Source organism: Mus caroli, chromosome 1 (assembly GCF_900094665.2).
Source record: "Mus caroli chromosome 1, CAROLI_EIJ_v1.1, whole genome shotgun sequence".
Lineage (NCBI taxonomy): Eukaryota > Metazoa > Chordata > Mammalia > Rodentia > Muridae > Mus > Mus caroli.
In genome coordinates this window covers 179,993,922-180,020,603 of record NC_034570.1, presented here as the reverse complement: position 1 = coordinate 180,020,603, position 26,682 = coordinate 179,993,922, and the positions used below count along the sequence as shown (strand labels likewise).

The 26,682-nt window shown below is 43.7% G+C and overlaps 1 protein-coding gene across 13 annotated transcripts in view; it reads right to left on the bottom strand.

The window, feature by feature from the left end:
- The window catches only part of LOC110292153, a 176,571-nt gene that overhangs the window by 128,271 nt on the left and 21,618 nt on the right, over positions 1-26,682 (bottom strand). For 6 of the 13 annotated variants that reach the window (XR_003836697.1, XR_003836698.1, XR_003836699.1 and 3 more), the window contains one exon: positions 40-737. The exons of 1 other annotated variant lie outside the window; for it this stretch is intronic. Coding sequence is in view for 3 of the 12 variants with exons in the window: in XM_029477301.1 (XP_029333161.1) it covers positions 12,271-12,312; positions 18,585-18,664 (122 nt within the window). In the remaining 9 variants the exon portion in view is untranslated. Of the gene's footprint in view, positions 1-39; positions 738-12,164; positions 12,313-17,999; positions 18,087-18,584; positions 18,665-26,682 lie in introns of those variants that run through there. 6 more of the 13 variants (XR_002377675.2, XM_029477308.1, XR_003836693.1 and 3 more) reach the window with 4 other exon arrangements.

The window sequence follows — 26,682 nt, the reverse complement described above, 5'->3', positions numbered from 1 at the left end:
CACATTGTAAATATACATCATATCACAGAGGCAAACAAATGAGTAGAAAGAAAACTGTTTATTAATAATTCTGCTAAAACAGCACAGATTTCGTTGGAGATGGCTATATATTGAACTGAAACAATATTTTCAACACTGCTTAGACATAGGAGGGGTCATCTATAGCACGGCTGACACAAGGTAAGCTAGAGCACCCAGGGAGGCATGCCACAGCAAGCCTAGGCAGCTCTTCCTGCCTCACTGCTCCTCACCATTGGGAGCAGAGATGCTGTATGTGAGGAGATCAGTTTGGCTTGTGAGACTAACGCGACAGATCTACGCTAAAGCTACGCATCAGTATCAAGAGAGGCTTCTCTCTTCCTACGGTAACACGCCACTCAGCTACAGATGCTGTGATCCATGCCTCTCACGGTCTGAGAAAAGCAAAACCCCTCCTCCAAATCCACTGTTCAGGAACATTTGCTGTGAGCAGTCAAAGAGTGGTCTTAATTGGTGCGAGAGAAGCATTGATCCTCACCCTCCGGGCACATGCACTCTTCTGACAGAACACGGAAGGCATTTGCGTTTGACCTGGTTAAACAGGGTGGACTTGTATAGGATTGGCTTACACAGATGATCAATCAACAGTGCTCCAGAGCTCAAAAAAAGACACAGGCGGGTGAGCGGTGTCTTTGCAAAGCATTTCGGGGACATGAGGGGCTGAGCTGGTCCTCAAGCAGAGAGAGGTGTGTTCATAACTAGAAATAAAGGAAAGAGGGTTGAAAAAAAAACGACAACAGTCAGAATTCAGGTCACAAAACAAGAGCATTGCACACTAACAGGCCGAGCCAGAAAGAGGGGCACAAACCATGGGGAAGCTTAAGAGGGACAAGAATAAACACAGAGAGATGAGGGCAGCTTCAAGAGTTAGGATTTGAACCTGCAGAAGGTAAAGCCCTGTCCACCATCAGTTACTCCGTTCTTCTCTTGGCTCCTTGGCTACTGCTCTGTAGTTTCATGTTTCCAATTAGCTTTAACCTTTAGACACCACAGACAATCCCAGATTGTGGTGTTGATTGTGACTGTCCCCTTGATTGGGCTGAAAAGTGCCTGGGAATTAGGGAAGCACGGCTCAGTGGGTGGGAAGAACTTGTCCTGAGTATGAATGGCACCATCCCATTGACTGAGGACCACGGTGCAAAGAAAGAGGGCCAAGAGAGCCAGGGAAGACAGACATTTCCCCTCTGCTTCCCGGCCACTGTAAGGTTAGGGGCCTCTGCACAGCATGTCCAGTTGGAAGTTGCCTAGTCTTTGACAGTGTAAATCCAATCATATGTCCTTCAGTGTAACACATATTCAACAAATATCTTTTCGATTAAAACTGCATTAAATTTATCTGATGCTGCTGTGGGTAAGGCCAGCAAAATGTCAACACATTAGACTGATCATTTGATTAATAAACTGACTGGGGTTTACAGGGGATGAGTCCATCCTGAGTAAATGCCTCGGGGAGACTAATCACCCTTCTCATGTCCGTAACGCTCATCCTAGGCGGGTTTTAGACGCCCAGGTGCCCAGAGTCAATGTAGTTTAGATCAGTCACAGAAACGGAAGGAAATGCCATTGTTTGTAGAATTTATAATGGCTTAAAGACCACTGAGTATGGCTCACTTAAATCACATACACAGATAAATTTACTTCGGATTGGCAGACAATTACCTGTATCATTCTTCAAAAGGCAATGATTATTCATTTAAAAAAAAAATTCATCTTACTATTTTATGTGTATGGGTGTCTTTTCCTGAATTCATGTCTGTGCAAGATGTGAGGTGCCACGAAGACCACAGAGGGCACTGTATCTCTAGGAACTAAAGTTACAGATGATTGTGAGCTGCCATGTAGGTGCTGGGAATTGAACCCTGGTCCTCTGGAAGAGCAGCCAGTACCCTTAACCTCTGAACTGTTTTTTTTTTTTTTCCTGCCACAGCAACTGTAACTTGTAGAAAACAGAAGCATACAGGATGGACCCAGCTGCGCATCCATCCAGGATTCTTAACGAGTTCTGAAAACTCATTGTCCCTTTCAGTTATCAATCCACTCAGCAGTGCTGGGCTTGTCCCCTTTGAGTCAAAAGCTACAGTTCCTTTAGTGGAAACAGAGTCCACACTTGAAGATAAGTACAGAGAGATCATCTATAGTCCCCATATGATAACTGATACCTTTGATAGTCTCGCCCAAGCAAGGTAACTTAGCCACCAGGACAAGCCTATCCTAAGGGATGTGTTCTCACTAAACCAACCGTGCTGCATGCCTTTGTTTTAATAGGTCAGGCGACACACAAGAGAAAAGTCTGGGTAATGTGTTTTTAAAATTTTCCTTTCATCTCGACATCACTAAATGACTGGGAGTGCTCTCCATTTAGTTCCTTAATGACAATATCCTTTTCTCTTACAAATGCCTTTGAAGTCTCCCACCGCCTACTACAAGTATTTGGATATTTCCCCAGCAAGAGTGGGCAGGAGGCCAACACAAGCCACCAGGTGCCAATATTACACCTGACAAATTAGCCACACGACTGGAAAAGGGTGGGACCATCCTCCTGTGACAGCCTCATTTCCTCTTGCTTTCCCATGAACAGGAAGTTGTTGGTATGGGGAGAAAAGCTTTCCTTAAAGACCCAGGATGACGAAAGGGCTGTACTGATGAAGAAGTTAACTCCTTGCTACCAAACAACTGAGAGGCGGCTTCAAACAAATCCAAGGCTTGCTTTGCATTGATTTGCTTCACCCTTCTGATTCCTGGATTCAACGATGCTGTGATTGATTTAGCACCCAGTGCCTGTGGGCAGATGAGGTAGGTACTCTGGATGCATCAGAACAGTTGACAGGGGAGGTTGATCTATAGCCTATAGTCCTTTGACAAACCAAGAGAATTGAAAGTTTGAAAGACCCTGAGAGGCAGAGCCGCAACTATGGTGTAGGACCAGAACCTACTGACTGACAGACTCTAATGAGAATTAACTGAGATTCTAAAACAAACAACCGTACCACATTCACATTGGTGCGGCTAAATGCCCTAAACTACCTCCTAAAGGAGTCATTCAGGTTGATCAGTTTTCAATAAATAATAATAAAAGGAATATTTTCTATCAGAAGAGATATGTATTTCTACCTTGGTGCTACATCAAGAGAAAACCACTATGCCATATATCTGCAATGCAAATAAATTACAAAAATTCATTTATTTAAAAAACTATTACCCCCCCCCCGCCCAAAAACAGACATCAAGTTGGGAGGAGGTGGGTTGAGGTGGAAGGGTGGATCCAGGAGCTAGGAGGAAGAGAAAGTAGATATGATCAAAATGCATTGTATTCATGTATGGCCCTCTCAGAAAATGAATTTAAAATATTATAATTTGTAAAAACTCTATTACAAAAGAATTATATAATCTGGAATATCCTAGAACGTTCCTTTTTGCCTAGCAACACAACTGGCATCTGTCCTTGGTAGTGTGCACACAGTATCTTCACTAACTGATATATCCAGCCAACCCTGGTAGTAGAGGCAGGAGCCCCACCCTTTCTCCACCCTTCTTTTAACCTTCTTTAAACCTGTTTATTCAAATGTTCCCTAGTCATATGCATTTCTTCTGAGAAATGCTCATTTTACTTGCTTTGTCAACATTTTTTCAGAGCCAGTTACTTATATTTGTCTGCATAACTTGTATACTCTCTTTGAATTATGGCTTCAAGCCCTCTCCTGAAGTGTCTAATCCAAACCCCCATCTACCATTCCTCTTTTAATTTTCTGGTGACTTTTTTAATGATGTCACATCTGTGGGTTTTCCTCACTGACGTCTGGCTTTGCCGTCTAACTCACAAAGAAGTTCTAGCTCAGGATTACATTTTAAAGGCTTAGGCCGTTTCTTATTGTACTTGCACAGATCCGAGTTTTATGTTTAGAGGTTTGTTCCATCTGGAGTTTACTTCTGTGTGTAGTGTAAGTCCAGATGGAGAAACAGTTGCCCCAGCACCACGCACTGAACAATCTACTGTTCAGCCATGGATCTGAAATGCCTCCACACTCGCCGAGACAGCCCTCGGTAGTCCTGGGCCTGCTTCTGGACTCTAGTCTTGGCTCACTGATCTCTGCTATTCGCTGTGGGCACTGCATTGTCTAAGATGTTCAGTTTTCATTGATAACTACTAGGATGTGTCTAGACTTGTGCAAAAGAAACTGGTGTTTGTTGCTCTTTCATGGGTTTTTGTTTCCCTTGAAAGGTAGGATAGACTAATTCAGTTCACTGAATGTCTTGTTGCAGATGGGATGGCATTTCAGTGTATGGGAAAGCCAAATGAAATTTCATAACTTATAGGCATCTCATTAAGGCTCAATTTATATTTCACAAAATAAAGTTACATATATATGTATGTGCATATATATGTATATATGGCTATGCTTTAAAAACTAATTCACTTAGCCGGGTGTGGTGGCACACGCCTTTAACCCCAGCACTCGGGAGGCAGAGGCAGGCAGATTTCTGAGTTCGAGGCCAGCCTGGTCTACAAAGTGAGTTCCAGGACAGCCAGGGCTACACAGAGAAACCCTGTCTCGAAAAACCAAAACAAAACAAAAAAAATGAATTCACTTAAGTGAACATGGAGTGCCTATCCCCAAATGAATACCTATAATACAACTCTTCTAGTCAATGCTCAAGAAACACTGCGGTAGAGAGGGCAGAAAGACTGTGGAAGCCAGAGGGCTAATAGAACTGCAGCAAAGTAGGGTCTCCTGGCCATGCCCAGAATACTGCATCCATGAACTCTCGGCAATATGGCTGCCTACATAAGACCATGGTAGTATACAGGCCAATATGGAAAGGCCAACCATTTTAGAATAATCTAACCTTCTTCGTTCTACCCTTAGTTGAGGAGCTACTAAGGGAGGGAGAGTCAGTCTTCTCCAGAGACGAAGCCTGGTTAGATTGCCTAAGACTATTATATAGCATATATATTATATATTGGCAATGTTAATATTATATATATATATTTACAATGTTAATTGGACACAGTAAGGTGTATGTGTGTGATTATATTATGTGTGATCACATTGTGTTTGATCATATGTGTGTGATCATATGTGTGTGTGTGATCATGTATATGTGTAATCATGTGTGTGTGTGATCATGGAAGAAGACCACATGGATTTGAGGGAAGGATGTGGAGGAGAAGCAGCAATGGAAGAGATGGGTATGGAGAGGGAAGGGTAGAAATGATATAAACACACTATACTCATATATGAAATCTCTCAAGAACAATACATAATCATTGAACTGGGCATGCCTTTAATCTCAGGCGGCTGAGGCAGGCAGATCTCTGTGAGTTTGAGGTGAGCCTGGTTTACATAGTGAGTCCCTGTCTCAAAATACATTTTAAGAAAAATTAAATTAGTAATAACAACTGACTTCAACAACAATATACTTCATTGTTTTTGGTATATCATGTAGAGTCTTTAGGGAATTATCCCCTTTGATCTTTTACTCGGCCAGCCAAATAGTATCCTGCAACACGAATGTCAAAAGTGTTAGAGATAGACACAGACTGGTCCTGGCCCTCAGAGGCTTAAAACCTGGTGAAGAAGACACACATGTTAGCATGTACAGTGCACTGGTGCACACATGCTGGTGGTATAAAGCAGTTAATCAAATGAGTTGCTGTAAACAACAAAACCCCTCAGTGTTCAAGGTCAGGAGATTCAAGCAAGAGTTACACGCTTTTCCTCTCACTTCACAGGAAAGGACACAGAGGCCCAGGATGGCTGTGTCTGGGAGCTGAGCAGCCACAGAAGACATGGGTGAGCATTCTGCTCATTGCCCCCAGCTGTCTCTCCTTCACATGTCCCCTTGTCAACCATGATAGAATGACCTAAAATTCTTAATTTATCTGTGAAGGGAAAGTCCTTTAGAAAACTCACATTTATAATTGTCAATACTCACTAACATGTCCACTAAATCAGTTAAAACTGAAAAGACCACAATCAAACGACTCTACTACATACATCTGCTTCGATCTCCCTGACATCAAATGCCAGCCAGGTGTTTAAGATATGATACTCTTCAGCCAGTGGTTTTGACAGGAAAACACATTGTGCCTGACTCAGTGGTAACACGGAAGAGACCCTTTCACCCCTTTAGGTAATTCATTCCCTTGTCACATTTTAGAGCCCCCAAGTTAAAATAAAACACCCTAAGACCCCCAGGAACCTGTACACCTGTGGGGAGGAGATTTCTAAGGCCCAGCATCAAATCGCTTTTGATTTTTCCTGTGAGTTTATTTCTGTCACCATGAAGCAGGTAACACATTTCAGCTTTTAAACCATAAAGTGAAATTTTTTTTTAGAAAAAAAAAACTCTCACAGCTTTAATCTTGTATTTCCATGCGTATTGAGTTAAATGTTGTAAAACTATCAATTCTGTCAAAACCTGGCAAAGAGAAAACAAGACACCATGCAATCTTAATGTCCAAACTGACTGCTGATTATCAGGAATTAAATGTGCAGGAATTCCAAATCTTTTTTTGATTTGAGATGTCTAGATAACTTTTGTTTTTCCATAATTGTATGAGGTTTCTACATAGTATTTAAGAATCAATTATATTGCAATTGATGTAATTAACTCTAATAATCCATTAAAAGTCGGTAGGAGGGCTATTCAAGTCAACAGAAAAGAAGGAGTGGATTATGAAGGTGTTATTAACCTATACAGAATTTTACCAGACATTTTCTTTTCTTACAGAATAAATACACAGTGGTTAGGAAGGCTGTCATTATAATTTAGTATGAACAATACTCTATCACTCCTTTCCCTATGCAACCCTTAACTAATTCCATGCACCGTGCACAAGTAAAATGAAGCCTTTTCTAATCAGGGGGCAGCCGAATCAATCATCTCTTACTCCACGATGAACGGTGGGGTCCCTGCTCAGCTAAGTGGAAGAGAAGAGGGGCCCAGCAGAAATGTCAGGCCCACCTTCTCTTTGAATTGACAACTTTCTGCTTCTGATGGCTGTTGCGAGCAATCAAAGAGAAAGTTTGAGAAGAAAGAACAACGTCCTGCTTACACTTGACAAACACCGACTCACCATTGAAAGCAAGGCCATGCATCTGAGCCAGCTCTGCAGCCTACTGCTCTTTTGAGCCAAGTGAAGTCCACACTACCCACCCCTGGAGCCTTCCATGCCCAGCCCAGGGAGTTCATTTGGCTCCAACTAGAAACCAGACAGACACCTCAAACAGCCAACCCTGGCAGATCTTTGCACCACTGGGTGTCTGGAGCCCAGGGGTGTTTGAAGGCCACAGCAGGATTCCCTTCAGTTACCATCTTTCCTGGTAACACTTGACAGTAAAAGAAGTCAGGAGTTCAAGGTTTTAAAGCATAGGTCACACTTGAGCCTGGTGGTACTGCAATCCCAGAGACTCAGGGGTTGAGACAGGAGGCTAGCAAGCACTTCCCTGGCTACAGAACAATTTTAAGGCCAGCTGGGGTTTGTAACTTAGCAAGGCTCTATCTCAAATTTCTAAAGAATAAAATATAGGGCTTAAGATGTAACTAATTGCTAGAACAACTGCCTAACACATGTAACACCCTAGGTTCGAATCCCCAGGACCTCAAAAATAATTAATTAACTTATTAATTAATTGCAGGTCACCAAACAGACTGTTCTTCTCTGAGGGGATTCTCACCGTTCCACCAAAGGGGCTTGATCAGCTTGAAGGTGAACAAAAATGTTGGTCTAAATTTATATTATCTGCATGAAAGAACACCTGTTAGCTATCTCAGTCAATTCCCTACCATCAGCTTCTCTAGGAAGACAGACTGGGATGTCTTTAGCAAGCCTTGTGGAGGCATCACAAAGGCCAGCTGTGCAGGAAGAAGGTGGAGAGATACCGAACATATGGTAGAGAAGACACTGTACCTGGACAGGTGTTGGGGAGAAGCCAGGGTGCTCCTTTGTAAAGTGGATGGGAAAGGACCCTGAATAAGAGTGCTGGCTTCAATAAGGTGCATTCACTTAGAATTAACTCAGAGAGAGACACAAAATAGGCTTTGTACAGCACAAAACCCTTCACGGATCCAAGAGTTTGTGTGCACATGTAGCATTGACCAAAATCACAAGGACTCTTCAAAGTCAGGTCCTTAAAACACGGCCCTTAAGCCTAGCCGCCTGTCGTCTGGGGAGTTGTTTCAAACTACCCTACCTATCTCCTGGGCGACTCTGACTGGAACTCCAGGCTTAGAGACACTTGGATAAGGGTTTGACTGGAAACAGATATCAAATATCATCAGACATTTGAAACATTCAGAAGCCTTGGAGGATAGGAATAATTACCAGATAGGGCTGAGATGTGGAACAACATCAGTGCTATATGTGGAGGCAAGATAAAATGCAAGCCGCGTGCTGAAGCAGGACCCACAGTCCACAGTGACAATCCTTCTGCTTCCTCCTATGAGCCAGGAGCCAGATAAGACTTCACAGTCCCCAGAGAGAAACTCTGGTTTCTGTCATTTTGGGTTCCCTTATGCCTAGGCCCCGAGGACTAATGTGTGCTGCAATAGTCTTGGTGAGGTATCAGGAGAGAGTGTGGACCCTGTGCCCTGTCCAAGAAAGTCAAGCACCTTAGAGGGCTCAGGACCCCTTTTTATTCCAGAGAGAGCCTGGTGTATGTGACACAGGTAAGGCCTGAACAAGACAACTCCAGAGGTGGGCAGCTGTGTGAGAGGGACAGGAGGAGACGTAGCCTCTGAATGTCCCTTCCCATTAAGGCCAGGCCCTGAGAGCACATCTGGTGTCACAGTGGTGTCTGGAAACGGATGGAGACTACCACTTTCTCTTTTGTCTAAAACTCCACTGTCCCTTTGTGTGGGTCCCAAGAACACCTACAAAAGAGGCCTGGACCAAGAGTCAGGAGGCCTGGCTTGTCATTCTGCTCCTGCCAGTAATGAGCTACGAAATCCATGTCTCTTTCTGTGTCACATCCATTTCCAAAGACGAACACTCAGGAGACGGGCATCCTCCAAGCTACTTCACAGGGGTGACATGAGGGCTACAGAAAGCCTTTGAAAAGGGAGAAAAGTATCTCTGAAATTCAAGAAACAAATGTGACACCTCCGAGCAAAACGTGACCTCTGGATTATGCGATCTGTTCACAAGTCTTGTCCCCCCAGTTCACCTGAGAACATTCTATCTGCTACTTTGCTTTGAAAATGTGGGCCGGTCTTCTGACGAGTTACCACCACTGTGCCCTTTGCAGATAAAGACTTGTAGACCAGGTGGTGGCTGTGCCTGCTGTATCCCCTCTGGCATTGGTAGATCTGAACTCTCTCTCTCCAGGCCTACAGAAGCTGAAAATGCTGTTACTTTGCCCAGCAATCTCTTGCCGCCCAGCTTCCCCTGCTCGCACAGATCTGGAGGTACCCATGTCATCTGACCCCAACCCCATTCATGTGACATCTTTGTTCGCTGCTAAATTCACTTGAGAGGGAAAAAAATACCTCAACCAGGAAATGTATCTTGTACAGCTATTTCACCTCCCCTCACGTGGTGCTGGAATATCGCTTTAAAGAACATTCTTGCGGCGTTTCCAGTTCTTTCCCTTCAGTCCAGCCACGGGAGGAGCCGGTCCAAGGGGAAACTGCTCCCCAGCAGAGCCGTTCTTCAAAGGGGACTTCTTCAGGCAGGAAGAGGGAATGTCTGATACTGTGGCTGAATAAACAGACTCATGAAGCTCAGAGCCAGATTGGAAAGCTAGGCCCCTCTGAGCCCGGAGTCTGCCAGCCCTGCACCCCGCATTGGTATTGCTACAGCTCTATCTGTGACATCCTTCTGTCCTCTCTTTTCTCTCCCACTGTGTCATCTTCTTCTCCAAATGCCTTAAAAGCTGAGTGTGGGGTTATTGCTTTCTCTACTATTTATAGGCTTACCTAGAACAACAGGCTCTGCACATCTCAGAGCCTATGATGTCACAGTGTGGATCACAAGGTCTTGCTGCATCTACTACCACAGCCCAAGGTCGTCAGTCTTCTTCCTTGTGTTTAAAGGGAGGACAGCCAGGTATATTGATGTATACCCAAGACCCACACTCTGAGAAGGCTGAGGCAGAAGGGTCTCCAAGAGTTCAAGGCCATCCTATGCTACTTGGTGAATTTCTAAGCCAGCCTGGTCATCTAGGTAGACGCTACCTATAAAGCTAAGCAGACCAAATAGTGGATTCATAAAACTCTGACAGCCCTGGGCAGGTCACTGAATTAGTAGAATCCTAAGCTCTACAGGGTTCCAAAGAGTTTGTTTTCAGAAAGAGCAGACAACAAAAACTACAATTCTACATGCTCAGAGAGACTATTGTCCCCTCTATCCCTTGAAACAACTATCTGTAGTAGAATTATTCAAAGAAAACCAACCAAAACCTTTATTATCACTACCTTTTGCATTGACAAGCTGGTCATAAGCAAAATCCCAAGCCACGGGTCACAGCAGGGCTTGGGCTTGGAGACCGGAATTTGACTTTTCCGTACTGGAAAATTTGGGATTTTCTTTTACCATTAAATAAGCACCAAAAGGCACTGGGGCTACCCCGAAAACCTGGATACAAAACCTTTGCCCTTGTCATGTGTGCATCTACCCATTGTGGATGAAAATGCTCCATGGATTTCCCATCTCAAAAACTCAGTCCCACCGGAATTTATTTCCAAACTTCCAAAAATTAGGTTTGTTCTAAATATCCCAATATTCGTTTACTATACTTCCTTGTGGAAAATATGCCAAAAGACACACATCATTGGGAGGTTTAGAAAACTCTCCAGAGTTTGTTTCAAGTGAGAGTTTATATCTTTAAGTTGATTCATTTCTTCTACAACTATCTGTTGGTAGATGTGTTATCCTGCTTCCTGGTTGGCCCCTTGCCCTGTTCTGGCAGAAATAAGAGCAAAGCAGAGAGTCGCATCCGTATTTGGGGAATATGGATGTCTGGGATCCAAAACAGTTTTCATTTTCTCCCAATAGAGACCATTTAAGTAATCATTCAGTCACCCCCTACACACACACTCACACACACTCACACACGCACTCACACACACATACACACACTAACACACACACTCACACACACATACTCACACACTCACACACACACTCACACACACACTAACACACACACATACTCACACACTAACACACACACATACTCACACACTCACACTCACACACACACTAACACACACACTCACACACACACTCACACACACACTAACACACACACACTCACACACACACTCACACACACAAACACACACACTAACACACACATACTCACACACACATACACACACACTCACACACACACATACTCACACACACACTCACACATACACACACTAACACAAACACTAACACACATACTAACACACACATACTAACACACTCACAAACACATACACACACACAAACCCATTAACACACACACACTAACACACTGCCATCGATATTATTGATGTGTTCTTAAATACCAGCTGGAACTATGAATGGTTGTTCCTGGCTGTAATCACCTCAGGATGAACACTTAGGAAAGAGGGTTACTGTGAATTCAGGGATAGCCTGGTCTAGAGTCAGACTGTTTCAAGTAAAAGAAAGTAAAATAAAAATAGAAAATAAAAGCCTACGTAGGCGCCCTAAGTGATCAACATTATCTGAGTGTTTGCTCATAAGTATTGCAGAGAAATCACAAGGGCCATTTCGTGTGTTTCCTGTCACTAACCCAGACTAAGAGTCAGACACACACAAACTAGTACGCATATTTTACCATTTTACAAAGTTATATTGTAACTATTCCTGGAGAAAGAATTTTTTAAAACCATCCTTACTCAGCCACTCAGGTGCTAACTGACAAAATCCCAGATAGTTAGAAAATACCTCATCAGCAAGATATTTCATTTGTTTTCAACTGATTTCTGTATAGGTAGCAGCAACAATTTCTTGTCAAACAAAGAATAAAGATCAGAGATTATTCTTAACCAGTCAGATTCTTGTATGTACTCCACACTACCCAGCATGGGTCAGGCTCTACTTGTGCAACCATGGACGCAAACATCCCTTAGACAAGGAGAAAGGGACCAGGCAGGCGGGAGGCACTGGGGTCAGTCACCTTTGGCTAGGCTTTATTTGTTCTACAGATAAAAAAAAGAAAAAAGAAAAAAGAAAAAAGAAACTTTGGACTTCTTTATCCAACCAGTCACTTTGCATCACCAGTGAACTCCCTCAAAACTTTCTGTTCCCGTCAGACCCTTGAGAAAACAAAACGGAAAAAGATAAAACATGATTAAAATCTACTTTCTTTGGTCAACATCCTAGAGTTGAGCAATTTCTTGACATCTAAAAGGGACTGTCCTGGAGTCCGAATGAGAGTGAACTCTGTATTGATCGACTGTGTGGCTGGGCCAGTGACAACCAGAGAAAGAAAGCTGAGGTTGCAGACCCTGGTTCCCTGTCATCTCCTGACCCTCAGTGCCCTTGGGGCCTTGGCCACACTCTCCTTTTGAAGATGGTGACCTCTGTACATTTAGACCATTGCTTGTATGTGAACATTAAATATGTTCATTTCCGAGTTACATATTTATCAACCTATTCTGAACATAGAGAGCTTAGGCACTAACATCATCTGAGTGTTACACCTTGATCCAGGCACGCGCTATTACACGTAAGCCAATAAACATGGGCACTATTGTATGACAATTAAAAAGAACCATTTATATTAAAACTTAAGGTGAAATTAAAACTATCACAAATGGACTGATATCATCTGTCTCCCAAAAAATGAATCACCTTACTTCTGGATCCATTACTTGAAAAACTCATTTATCTATCACTGTCCCAGGCAGTCCCCACTTCCTCCTCAGGGAAACCTGTGTGCAAGGAGAGATCTGCTGCTGGTCCCTGGGAGTGTCTGTGAACAAGCATTGATCGCTGTAGTCACATTTTAGGTGCAAGTATAATTATGAGAAGAAAGCTTTATTTCGCTTTAATAATGAAATAATTCAAGATATTTGAACAACAAAGGGTTGCCTGGTGGTCATGGTCTCAGCCCTCCTCATAGTCTGCAAACAGAAACATTTAGGGGAAACATTTAGTGGTTAGGGTGGATCATTGGCTTAATAGTTTCTATGAGGCTAACATAAGATTTGTACCCAAGGTTTATGTTTCTTTAAGAAGTCAGAAGGGAGGGAAGACACTGACAGCCACTATAGAGGAAGAACCTGAAGTCTTCTTGTGAGACAGGCACTGTGACTCTAGAGGCCTGAACCAACCTCCAAGGTTGGCATGGAAATTCCAGGACTCTATAGCTTCATGTCGAGGGATTAAATGATGACTTCCATAGTGTAAAAGAAAAAAAAAGGATAATATTTTTTTTTGCTCAAATAATAGCAAGTGCTTGCATACTCAAAGGCTTAAATCTGTCATGAATATATGCAAATAGCTGTCCTAGAGCATAAGATGAGCCATTATCTGATTTTCATCCTTGCAAATACAAAGTTGGGGATCTTTTATAACTATACGATTCCTTAGGCTTATGTATAAACCCAATTCATCACATCTTTTCAAAATAATGCACTCAACTTTGACCCACAAAACAAAGGAAAGTGAAAAGAAGCGTCAGGAGTCAAGAGGGAAGCTTCTTCAGAATTAACTACATATCACTCACATATATACATGTGTGCAGTTACGTGTATATGTGTGTCATATATGCATGTGTGCAGTTACGTGTATATGTGTGTGAGAAGTCCCCACCACTGCCACTCCTCTGGGCAAAAGAGGCACCTCCGAAGCACTGTGACCTGATATGCCAGCAGGCCCTGAATGGACGTTAGAGTACAAAGCAAGGGCTGGAGAGATGGCTCAGCAGTTAGGAGCAGGCACTGCTCTCACAATGGAGCTCACTTAAGATGGCTCAGCACTGCCTGTGACTCCAGCTCCAGGACATCCCTGCATTCACATCCACACCCACACACAAGACACACAAATATACATAATTGAAAATAAAACAAACGGGGACTGAAGAGATAGCTCACTGGCTAAAAGAATTTATTCTTCTTCCGGGAGCCCTGGGTTAGTTTCTAGCGCCCACATGGTGCCTCAAAATCCTCTGTAACTCAAGTTCCAAGGGAGTTTATGCTCTCTTCTGGCCTCTATGTGTTCTAAACACCCATGTGGTACATATACAAGCATACTTGCTTACAAAATACTCATACACATACAATTGAAAGTATTAAATATATCAAAAAATAAATCTTGAAATAAGTTAAGTACTTTAAATGGGAAACGGGTCTGCGTGAACAGAGGGAAGAATTATATATAACTAAAGACTAAGTGTCGCAGATTTCCAGCAAAAAGAGCTTTCTCAGATAAGTAAAGTAGTATTCAAAATGGAAGGACTCCACCCTGGCAAATCAAATGGAGGTATGCAGGATTCACTGGTGTAAGGAAAGGACAGGTCCTGTCTCACCAGCCAGGAAGTTAAAGTTGTTGGGTCCACAGAGGTCAACTGATATACTGGCTCAGAAGTAAGCCCTGCTAGAAATATCCTGACAAGAAAAACCAGGCTGTGGTTGACCACTTAAAACACCCTACCGTGTGCTTTTCTGCTACAGGAGACAACATGTAAGAGGGCACGGGGTTGACCCGGGACCCAGGGATCCTACCTCTCCTGCACCTTTCCAGGCATTGACCTTTGGCCCTGAAATGTCAAGGTATCTCTATGTCATCAGGAGCCCGCTCTCCCAGCCCCTCCGAGTGCCACCATCGAATGGACATAAACAGTGCCAAAAATGATAAGGCCTGGGAATTGTTGAGTGCCACCAATCCTTCTGTCAACACTCCTGACCTGAAATCTCCTTTGGCATAAAAGACCTCGAACACCTTCCTTTAACCGTGCAGAGGAGAAGCACACTGGGGAAACTATCTTCTGCTCTCCAAAGCTGGACTCCCGGGGGAAACGGATGCTGCTGCGGCCTCTCGATTATCACACAGCGCTGTCTGAACTCAACCTCTTGGTCCATGACTGTCACAAGTTGTTCTAAACTGCACAAGGGCAGAAGTGCTAGGGAGAACTGGAGCTCAGCGTGGGCAGACTCTGACTTTTCAGCTTCTTCAATAATTCTTAATGAATCAAAGAAGCTAGTTTGAACTCCCCTGCATAGCAAGGATTAAACATTCTATCAAACCATAATGAATTCTTCAGTGTGGCCGGGACTGTACTTCAGAGGCCTGGGAATGAACCAATGTAGCAATGGGACTATCAGGCCATTGGTTGGACACATACAGATGTCTTTGTCTTGTTACTGAGAAAGTCGGAGATGCTCAGAACAGTTGTTTTCTATTTCATAAGCAAAGACATGTAGGGTTGCTAGTGACTGCTCAGCAGTCAGGGAGGCAGACAGACGAGTCAAACTCAAGCTAAGTTTGCGTCTCTGTGAGTGTCTATGTTGTGCTTGCCTGGGCACCTGTCACACACACGGAGCAGCTCATGAAGGTGAGGACATCAGCATTTGTCCGTCTCTGCACAAACCATGCCCCTGTGTTAATATAGAATTTCTCCTCCAAGCCTTGGGACACGGGTTCACCAATGGACTCCTTCACACCGGAAATTGGAAGAGATGGTTACATGGCTTCCAGGGTAATAGTTTAGACTCTTTACAACATCCCACCCAAGTGTCTTCCAACAATGGTTCGAAGGGAAGCCAGTCACAACGTCAGAAACGTGACAACCAAAAGACCACCAAATTCTAAGGAAAGCTAAGTATGGAGAGAGTGTCCTAATTACCCAAGGCCAACGCACAAATGAAGGGATGCTCAGGTTGCTCAAGCCTCAGCCACTAACTATGGCCGCATAAGACTACAAGGAAGAGATGCCCAAATGAGCCATCAGACCCAGAACTGTAACTCAGTCCCCAGTCTTACTGACCCTACACTGGGAGTATGCTAGCAACAGCAGTGCTCGGGAGCTTGAACCGTTTTCTTTATTTATTAAGAAACTACACACCCTGGTTAAAAGAAAAGCCACTTAGATAAAGAGATCACTAGGCATATCTAATAAAATCCATCAAACACCTTATTTAGGAGATGTCAGCAGTCATAAAGATCACTGGGAAACTGGACAACTCCGGATAGTTGCGGCCAAGAGGAAATCTGCTATGGAGAAAGTAGCTTTTTTTTTTTAAGAGTGGAATTTTCCAAACTCACCAACCATCTCAACAATACTCATTAGCAGATTGTTCAGCGCTCTGCTCCCCCTTCCTACAAAGCAAACTCGTGACTATTTCAGCTGTGATTCTAGGTACGAAATGGGCGAAACATATCAAACCGAGGAAAGGCATCAATAAGCAAGGGAAATGGGTTCCGTGGAGTCCAGTCTGCTCATTTATTTTGTAAAACAGACTGTGGTCCAGGTAGCATCATAAAACAACCAAATATAGCTGGAGATAAGCGTGGGCGGGAGTGGAAACTAGGGGCTAAACGCCGGGCACAGGCAACTGTGACATCATAACAGCCCCGGTGATGGTCACCTCTTTATTATGACAAGCTTAATTATGCCATGATCCATATCTATCATGTCTTTGATGGTTGTAAATAAGTCTGAGTCACTCTGCCATCATTCTTACCAGAAACACAATAGTTTTAGCTTTTGATGGTAGTGAGAGGACTGGCCGAGCCTGTGCACCTTTGTGAGGTGAAACAAAATCAGAGCCTACTTGCCTCTTTCTAAATATAATGTTTTAATGACTGAGCAGGCCTTCTATGTACTCAGATGCCACCCCCACTCACTTAGAGATGCTTTCTGCTCTGTCCCAGTTGGGATCCACAGCCCACCCTCCCCAGACCCAAAGAGGAATTCAACCTCTTATCAGAGTATAAGACTGTGTTCAGAACCAGTTGAAGAAAATATTGACACATTTTGATCAACTTTATAAACTACTTAATAATACAGTTTAAAACAAACAAACAAAAAATATAGTTGACAGTTTCTATGGATTCAGTAAGGTGGAGCATCTACAAACCCCCCCATCCTCTGTCTGTGTGGGCAGACAGAACCCAAGGTTTTAGGTCATCTCACTCTGAGCAGGGTTGGGGGAAAGTAGCCTTCTGCTGGTGACGATTAGGGAGGACCACCAGAATCCATGAGGTAATGATACGAGATCTAACTTATACACACAGGAACCACTTTCTTGGTTTCTTTTGATTCTGCTAGGTTAATGAAATCAATTCAAAACAATTTATTATGTGTCATGGGGGACAAGGTTCATTAAGATCTATTCTTGAAGAGTTTTCAAGAAAATGTGAGTTATGGATGGCTAACCAGTTGGATGTCTCGCCAGAAGGACCAAAAGCAATGATCCAGGACCCTCTTTTGCAGAGAGACAGGAACTGCCCACAACACACTTCTAAAAACCTTCCCAGGCTGAGGAATGTTTCGGTGACTTAGAGCATTGGTTGATCTTTCAGAGGGCTTGGGTTTAATTTCCACATCCACAAGGCAGCTCCAACCATTGGTAACTCCACCCTAATCCCCTCTCCTGGGCTCTGCGGGCTCTGCAGGCACATTGCTGCATGGACATACGTCTAACATACAAGATAGAAATAAGTAAAACTCAAATATTTTAATTAAAAATTTAAAAAGTAAAATACGTTCTCCCCCCCCATCCCCACCCCCTGTGCCTGAAAGTCTAGTCACTACATTTCCCAGACTCCCTTACCAGTTAAGTTTCTTGGAGCGATCTGCCATTGAAATCACAGGAAGATGAAGAAACAGGAAAAAGATATCTTTCTCAGTCAGTCGCCACAGGTAGGTATTTGTGTGCACAGACAGAAGACAGACAGTGCATGGTATATCACTTCTGAGAATCCCCCATGCCAGCCATGCAGACAATTGGAATCATTAGCATCCACCTATGTAGCCTCCTTCACCACTCATTCCTACCTTGTCAGTGATTCTGTTCATCTTCTATTTCTGCATATGGCATCCATTTCTCAGGGGAATATTCGGGGAAGGTTGGTCAGACCGGAACTGAATGGGTGTAGTTTCAATAATCAATATCTGCTGTGCTATCTAGTCTTAACTGTCAACTTGGTACAGCCTAGATTCACTTGGAAAGTCTTATTTTTTAAATTTTATATTTATTTATGTATGTGAGTGTTTTGCCTGTGCACATGTGTGCCTGGTGCCCTCAAAGGTCAGAAAATGGTGTCAGATCCCCAGGAACTGGAATGATGATGTGAGCCACCACTTGAGTGCTGGGAACTGAAGTGAACCAGATCCTGTGCAAGAGCAGCAAGTGCTTTTAACTGCAAAGCCATCTCTCTGGCCTCTGGGATGAGTGTCTTAATGAGGAAGTACCTAGATTAGATTGACTTCTGGATACATCTGTGAGGAGACTAACTGATTAATTGATGTAGGAGGAACTAGCCCCTTCCGGGCAGCACTACTCCCTAGGCAGGGTCATGAACAGTGTAGAAAGAAGATAGCTAGCTAAGAGCAAGCTCAAAGGCAAGCAAGGATACATACAGTTGTTTCTTTCTGCTGTTGATATGATGTGATTTGCTGCAAGTCCCTGCCTTTGCTTCTCCTCTGTGATGGACTGTAACCTGAAATAGCAAGAGAAATATATGCCTTTCTCACTTAAGTTGCTTATCAGGGCATGTTATCATAGCAACAGAAATGAAACAAGAAGAGCCCCTAAAGTCTGCATCATATAACAGAACAAAGGTCTCTCTGTCTAGGACGCAGGCTGAGTGGCTTCAGTCGTATGCCTTCTCTTTCCACCTTATCCTCACTCCTCAGGGTCATTGTGGAAGAGAAAGGGGAATATAAGAAAGGCACATGCATGCTAACATGCTCCTAACTTCCTAGCATGGAACTTCTGCTCATATTTACCCCACATAGGATTGGTCTCACAGCACCACTTAAATGACAAGGGAGGGCAGGACTGTGGTCCTTCCTCTCTGTGTGTGCAGAGAACAGAGATGGAATGGTAACCATCTTGTTTTGTCAGATATATTTTCTGATTAACTCTGACCACTATCTCTAGTACTCAAAGCTGGTCCTGTGACAAAGTCTTAAGCTACAGGCCTTTGAGCTTGTGTTCAAGATGTGGACTGTTTGAAGAACATACATTAGCTCAGATGGCTGGAGTAGGAAAGAATCCAGCAAAACTTTGCCTTTATCACCTTGAAAGTCACATCACATGTCTCGAGCTTGTAGGTGAAAATATCGTGTCTGGACAACATGAAAGAAGAGCAAGAGGATCCCATAAACTAACTGGTTTCTAGGAAAAGGAAAACAGTTTTCCCCTCCTGATACCAATATCTGGGTGGGTTAGAGTATGTCACACCTGCTGCTGTAACAAGCAGTCCCCAAAGATCCATGTCTTAACACATAGAGCTTTATATCTCAGAGAACATCTAATGGAGGGCCTCCTCTGAACAGGAATTGGTGATACATATTTCTTCCACACAGAACTCTGCAACATTTGGAGGGGGAGGGGTCAGCTCAGCTATCCTGACATTGTCTAGCAAGAAGACAAAGGGGCTGGGTGATAGGCAGTCCACAAACAAATCAAAACATGGAGGGGAAGGGTAAGTTATCTCTGGGCAGCCAGGCGTCTTCACCACTCTGTTTGGGCTTCCTTTTCTGTTGTTGCTGTGACATTTCTTTCCCTGTCACAGCACAGCTTCCTCTTTTTCTCTCCTCCTCCTGTTTCTCCTCCTCCTGATTCTCCTCCTCCTGATTCTCCTCCTCCTCCTCTTTCTCCTCCTCCTTCTCCCCCTGTCCCTCCTCTTTCTCCTTCTCCCCCTTCTCCTTCTTCTTAGGTGTTTTGTTCTCATGATAGATCTCTTGGTGGTGGTTTGAGAGAGAATGTCCCTCACAGCCTCACACATCCGAATGCTTGAGCTACAGTCGATAGAACTGCTTGGGAAGGATTAGAAGGTGACCATGTTGAGGGGGTGTGATATTGGGAATGGACTTTAAGGTCTCTCTCTCTCTCTCTCTCTCTCTCTCTCTCTCTCTCTCTCTCTCTCTCTCTCTCTCATTTATGTTTGTTGGTCAGATACAAGCTCTGAGCTACTCTCCAGAGACCTGCCTGCCAGCCCCCATTTGAAGACAAACAGCGTTGTCACTTTCTCCCAAGCCAGAGTGGATACCACTGTGGCCAATTTCCTCTCAACTCAACAATCCCCTTATTTTACTGTGTTTGATGGACAGCAGAATGTTGACCCACATTGGTTATAGCAAACAAACTTCCTGGGAAGCTGTGGGTGTGTTTTACACATCTGAGATTTCCAGTCTCTGTTTCCCTTGCATTCTTTGTGAATCTTGAATGTTTCAAGGGTAAAGTCATTCCCTCCATATCTGATTCTTTACTGGGCAGTGCTTGCTGGCCAAGAATACATGTTTGAGGCCATTCCACAGGGTTCACTAACACAGTTTCAATGTTTAAAGTCCTGTTTCACCCATTAATAGAACTTCTATTCCTTTTTAGTAGGGGAAAGAAATAAAAATTCTTTTATGAAATATATTTTATATGTATGATGTTTTGCCTGCATGTATATCTATCTATGCATCACGTGTGTGCTAGGTGCTCACAGCGGTTAGGAGAGGAAGTCAGACCCCCTGGACCTGGAGTTATATTGATTATGATCTGATGCCATGTGGAAACTTGGTCCTCTGCAAGAGCTCTTAACACTGAGACATCACTCTGGCCCCAAGAATTTCACTTCATTTTTGAAAGTGTAACTTTGAGTGTTTTCTAGCATGCCAATGTCATATTCTCCTATAAAAGGTCCCCAACACAAGTGACCGCCTCTCTCCCACAAGCTGCCTCATTCTGGGGTTATAGTTTAGGATCAATGAGGAAGTAAAGGAGCTCAAGTCCAGTCCCAGTGTTTCCCTTCCTGTTCACACCCGTCTGCACACAACCCCACAGTCCTTCCTCTGCAGACGTGCATCAAGGCAAAGCGGGGTCTCAATGAGATGTCTGTGTTCCCAGGTCCACTGCCTTGTGTGGTACCATACTGAGGATATGGCAACAACTTAGTTGTTCATCAGTAAAGGGTTAAGAACTCAGGGCTGGAAAGATGGCTCAGTGGTTGGGAGCACTGGCTGTTCTTCCACAGGAGCTGGGTTTGGATCCTAACCCCTACATGGATATTCACAACTGTCTACTCCAGTTCTAGAGGACCTGGTGGCCATTTCTGGCCTTCAGGGACACTGTACACATGTGTCTACTTACAGATACACAGAGAAGCCACTAAAGAACATAACATAGAAATAAGTAAATCTTTGTTTTTAAAAGTAGTCATGATGCATGTGTCCCTACATTTAAGTCGTTTGATTATGAGCAGACTATTTCTATAAAAAGTATCTGAAATTCGCATAATAGTGATGTGTTTGAGGAAGATTAATGTAGAAAATGAAAAAATATGAATCCTCCCAGTTATTTGTAGCAACAATAACAATTACTAGTAGTTCTCGAGCACTTAATGTATGCCAAGAGCTGTTCTAAATCTTCCATGTGAGTTCACTCATAGAGCCCTTGGGCCACCCTCAGAGAGGCCTGACTTAGTTATATATTTATTTTTGCAGATAATGGAAACAAGGATTTGACATGCAACTAGCAACCAACAGGATGTGAAATCATTGAAAATAAGAACGTTACAGCCCCATTCATCATACACAGAAATGAGAACAGGAGAGGAGTCTTCTGAGCTCAGTCTGAGATTCGCCTACACAGTAAGAGACCAGGAGACTCATGAGGGTCTGTCCTGGTGTCTTTCCTCAGGCAGAATGTCAGTGCTGTTCCTGACATCCTATACCTTGTCAGTCCAGTCCCTCAGCCATCCACAGTCGCAGAGAGTCCAGTGCCAAGGAGCTGCTCTGTTGGAAGTGTAGGGTGCTTTCCTCTCAGATAAGTACAAAGAGAAAGCGCCCTTAGCCAGTCCATCCAAGACACAGAATGGACCTGCCATCTTGAGGAACACACCAACACTGTGAGCCATTAGCCCCTTCCTAGTCTTTGGCCTCTAGAAGTCAACACTTTTTAAAGTCTGTAGAGTCACGTGACTGCCAGCTTTGCTACATGTGGTTCGACCTTCTCCCCTCCTGTTGCTGGCCAACTAATCTCCTGTCATCCAGTCATCCAGTGTGAAAAATTGATGGGAAGATGATGGATTGATGGATAGATGATAGATAAGCCTATCAATCAATAGATGCATGATAGATATACAGGCAACGGACAGACTTTTACATATTCCCAGGAATATATAGATTTCGGAGAGATGACCTGAATATTAAAGTTTTTTTTTTAAGATGACAAAAAAAATAAATAAATTCTTCAGCCAGACATGTTAACACATGCCTATAAATCTCAGCATCTAGACCTCTTTGCAGGAGTTTCTGAGTTCAAGGACACTCCAATCTAGTTCCTGGCCAGCCTGAACAACCTGGAAAACCCTAAGTTAAAAACCCAAAAAGTTTAAAAAGAAGGAAAAGGAGCGATACAGAGACAGAGAGATAGACAGAGAGACAGAGGCAGAGGCAGAGACAGAGGCAGAGACAGAGACAGAGACAGAGACAGAGGCAGAGACAGAAACAGAGGCAGAGGCAGAGGCAGAGACAGAGACAGAGAGAGCTCTCATAATGACTTTCATTTTAGAGCAGTGGTTCTCAACCTTCCTAGTGCTGTAAGCCTTTAATAGAGTTTCTCATGCTATGGTGACCCCAAACCATAAAATTATTTTCAGTACTACTTCTTAACTGTCATTTTGCTGCTGTTATGAATTGTAATGCAAATATCTGAGATGGAAGGGTCCTTTGACCCCCCCCCAAACGAGTCATGCCCCACAGTTTGAGAACCACCATATTAGAGTGTCATGTACAAGTGTGTGTGTGTGTGTGTGTGTGTGTGTGTGTGTACACCTGCACACACTGACATATAAATGCTGGTCTGTTCGTGCCATGGCATACATGTGGGTACAAGAGGAAACCTTTGGGTATTGATCCTCACTTTTCCACCTAGTTTGAGACAAGGCCTCTTCTACCCCTATGTCTTAGTCAGACTCTGTTAACTAAGAAGCTGCTATCTGGACCCTCTTAAGCTACCTAACTGCTGCCATGAATGTCTTAAGCTACCAAGCTGCTGTCCTGATTCTCTTAAGATGCTTGAGTGTTGAATCTTCAGCCTCCAGCCAACGGTGGGCCTAGAATGTGGATCCTAAAGGGAGTGTGTAAATCAGTAGTAAGTTGGTTCTTTAAGAATGCATTCACACTTTCTTTTTACCAATTCATTTTGCTTTCCTGGACACCCCAGCAGCACCTGAACCCTTTGCTCTTTTTCCATGTTATTTTCCCCTACCATTTGTCCACAGCAAGGAGACCAAGTGGTCATGTGTAGAACCTGTAGGAACTATGGAGGTCTAACAGGCACTTTGTCAACTAACTGATAGCATCTGGTTACAAGCAATCAAGTGATCTTTATCTCCTTCAGTGCATGCCCACAGTCTTATTTCATAGCAAAAGTAATTCCGAGGTTACTGGGGGAGCAAAGCTAAAACTTGCTCAAGAAAGAGCAAGAGCTGAAAGTTGGGCAGTGAGCAACATTTGTTTGTCTTAGGAATAGATGTCCTATGAGGCAAGAAGACAGAGTGCAGGTCTGTCCACAGCCTGTTCTTAGTCATGGCTGCTTGAGTCCAAGTCTGCTACTGTCTCTTCCCAACTTTTACTTGTTAGAAGCAGGGGAAAGTCAGGGAACAGGCAGAAAAGCGGTTCTGTCACCAGGGCTGACCTGACCAGAGCAAACCATCTGCCTTCTTAACAAAGTCTAGGCCCTTCTGTTCAGCCCTGGTTTATTCACATCATTATTGTCTGCAGCCCCTCACGACAGGACCATTTTCAGGTACCTCTGTCCTTCAGATTCCAAAAGAAATTCTGACCAGAAATGCTGACCCCACCCCTACCACCACCACCAGAAAGCTTGTGTGTGGCCCTTCTAGAAGCATACATGTGCTTGAATCCATCAAACAACACTTACAACCTCAGCTTCATCACGTACAGTATGAGCAGAGACAACTAAGTGATGCCAGGCTGCAGAAGGTACTCAGTCTCCCCACCTGCAGGATGGGTGGTGCAGGATAGTCAGGGTGGTGTAGTAATTTGTGGTGTTATCTTCTCTGTTGTTGTTAGCAACAAGACTGACTTTAGATGGTCCCATTGCCTGTTCTGTTCCTATACAAGCCCTGGACATTTGGTGACTTGCTGCAGACACACTGTGACAGGGGACTTCGGTGTATTATCAAAGTGACGGTCTCTAACTCCAGGGGCCAAGGAGCTCGTTGCTGTCACAAACCCTCGCTTCAGGCCAGGGCTCTCAGTGTCACTTACACCAGTTTGGAAGTGATCTGCTTGCTCACCCTTCCAGCAGGGGATGTCAGGGTTGGTTAATAGAAAATGACAAGAGGGACAGAAGGAGTGAGGGGGAAGGTTTGGGATGGGAGGGGAAAAAAAGAGCCTTGTTCTTTTGGGGATGTGGAGCACTAAGCACGCCATGTTAAATCGTGCGTGTCAAATAACGGACTAATTAAGGACCTTCCTCCGCCTTGTGGGCTTCTTTTTTCCACGTCTCATTTTTTGTTGTCCGTTCAAAGATGTATTTTCAAATTAGCTTCAAGTGCTCTGAGTAAGTGCTAACGGGAAAGAGAAAGAAACCTTGCCCATCACAGAAGCAAGCGGCCAGCGCGCAACAGAGGCTCCATGGAACGCCGGGGAGAAGTTTGATGGTCACAGGAGTAACTTCTTGAATAATGGGATTTAATAGCATATAATAAACGTGATCCAGGAGAGCCCTGATTCATTCGCACTAATTGTTCTAGCCGCTGAAATGAAGGCAAAGTTTGTCAAGCCAGCATGCTGTAAAGACCGCAGAACACTGCGGGGAGCAGCCAATTGTCCCCAGCTGCTTCCCTCCCCAGTCCCAGAGGGCACTTGGTCCTTGCCCTCTGAAACATCCGCCTGTGCCTACATCGTTCAACGACGACCCCAGCTCTAGGACTTTAAAGTCACAGAAATGTAATTTTTTGCAATCAACAAACTATTGTATTCTGCAGAGAACAGAGGGCCGACTAGACACAAAGCCGCCAATTAGGTTATAAAGAATAATAACTAATATGCTTTCATGGCGATGCCAAAAAGTACGAAAACCTATAATAAATTTAATTGGGCACACGATCATAAGCACTGTTTTCTACCTACAAACTTCTGCTATATTAAGCCAGACTCCAAATAGAGAAACAGGTTTTGATCGTGGAGATTGAAAAGTGTGTTTCCCCCGCCCCCCCCCCCGGCTTCCCATTTGGATCATTTTACCAATGTCAAAAAAATGGGAAGGTATAATTAGGAAAAGAAATTACTTTCTCTGTGGTTAGTCATTGGTCATGTCTAAGCGTTAAAATGAATGAAGGAATTAAAGCAATTATCTGGATAATTCAGGTCCCCCCCTAAAGGTTAGAGTTTTCTGATAAGGACATTTTGCCCGAATTAGTAATGTAATAATCGTAGTTTTCTGCTTGATTTTCTGATTGTGGGTCTGTCTATAGGTGAAGAATCCTTTGTATTCACTTTCAAGACTTTTCCCAGTTCTTCTGACATCTGAAGAGCATGTTATTTTTATGAACATCAGCAATAGCTAAAATTCTGCAGAGCATTTTTAAAAGGAGCCATTGAGATTACCAAACAAAACCACGTGGAATATTCCCTTCCCTTTCCCCAAAATAAGGCCAAGAAACTTGGATAGTAGCATTTGGGAGCTGAGGTGCAGGGAGCTGCTTCTGTACATGGAGGGTCTAGCGGGAAAATTAGCACAGGGCAGGGCTATGGACAGCTAATAAAGAGAACATGGCTAAAAGAGATTAAGGTTCAAATTAAGGTCAGAAAAGAGACTGATGGAGCCAAGCTGCCATGTTCCGTCGCACGGCAGCTTAAGTGAGACAGCTTCCCTGAATCAGGCTCAGGGTGAAAAATTACACTGTTGGGGTTAATAAAGAGGCTGGGCATTTGTTTGGACTGAGACTTCAATTAAAATGTTATTTGGGGCAGCTAGAGCTAATGTTGTGCTTAGAGGTAAACTGAAGTGCCTTTTGAGAAGATGAAAAAGAAAAGGAAAAAAGAGAGAGAGAAAGGAAAAGAAGAATTAAAGAGAGGGAGAGAGAGAGAGACCACCTAATCTGTCAAAGGCCCTGAATAACCGGCAGGAAGAATTGTGCTTGCTGGACTCGAGCCCAGCTCAGCAGTGAGCGTTCTTAAGGGTTCTGTGACATCATCCGAGACAGCTGAGGTCCTGTGAGTTTGTGATTGTTGTTCTGGGTGAGGAGGCTACTGTTCAGCTGAGCCTTCTTTGAGACAAAGGGGGAAAAAATCTGGTTGATGTAATATGCCAAGTTTTTCTTTTCTTTCTTTTTCTTTTAATGCCACAAAGGGGGGGGCAAATATTCCCGGTCTCCGTCTCATGTCCCCACCCAGAGAGAAAAATCTATGAATACAGTTAATTGAATTTCTCAGCCTGTATCCATCTGCAGGCAGTTTTACACACACACGCACATACACACACACACAC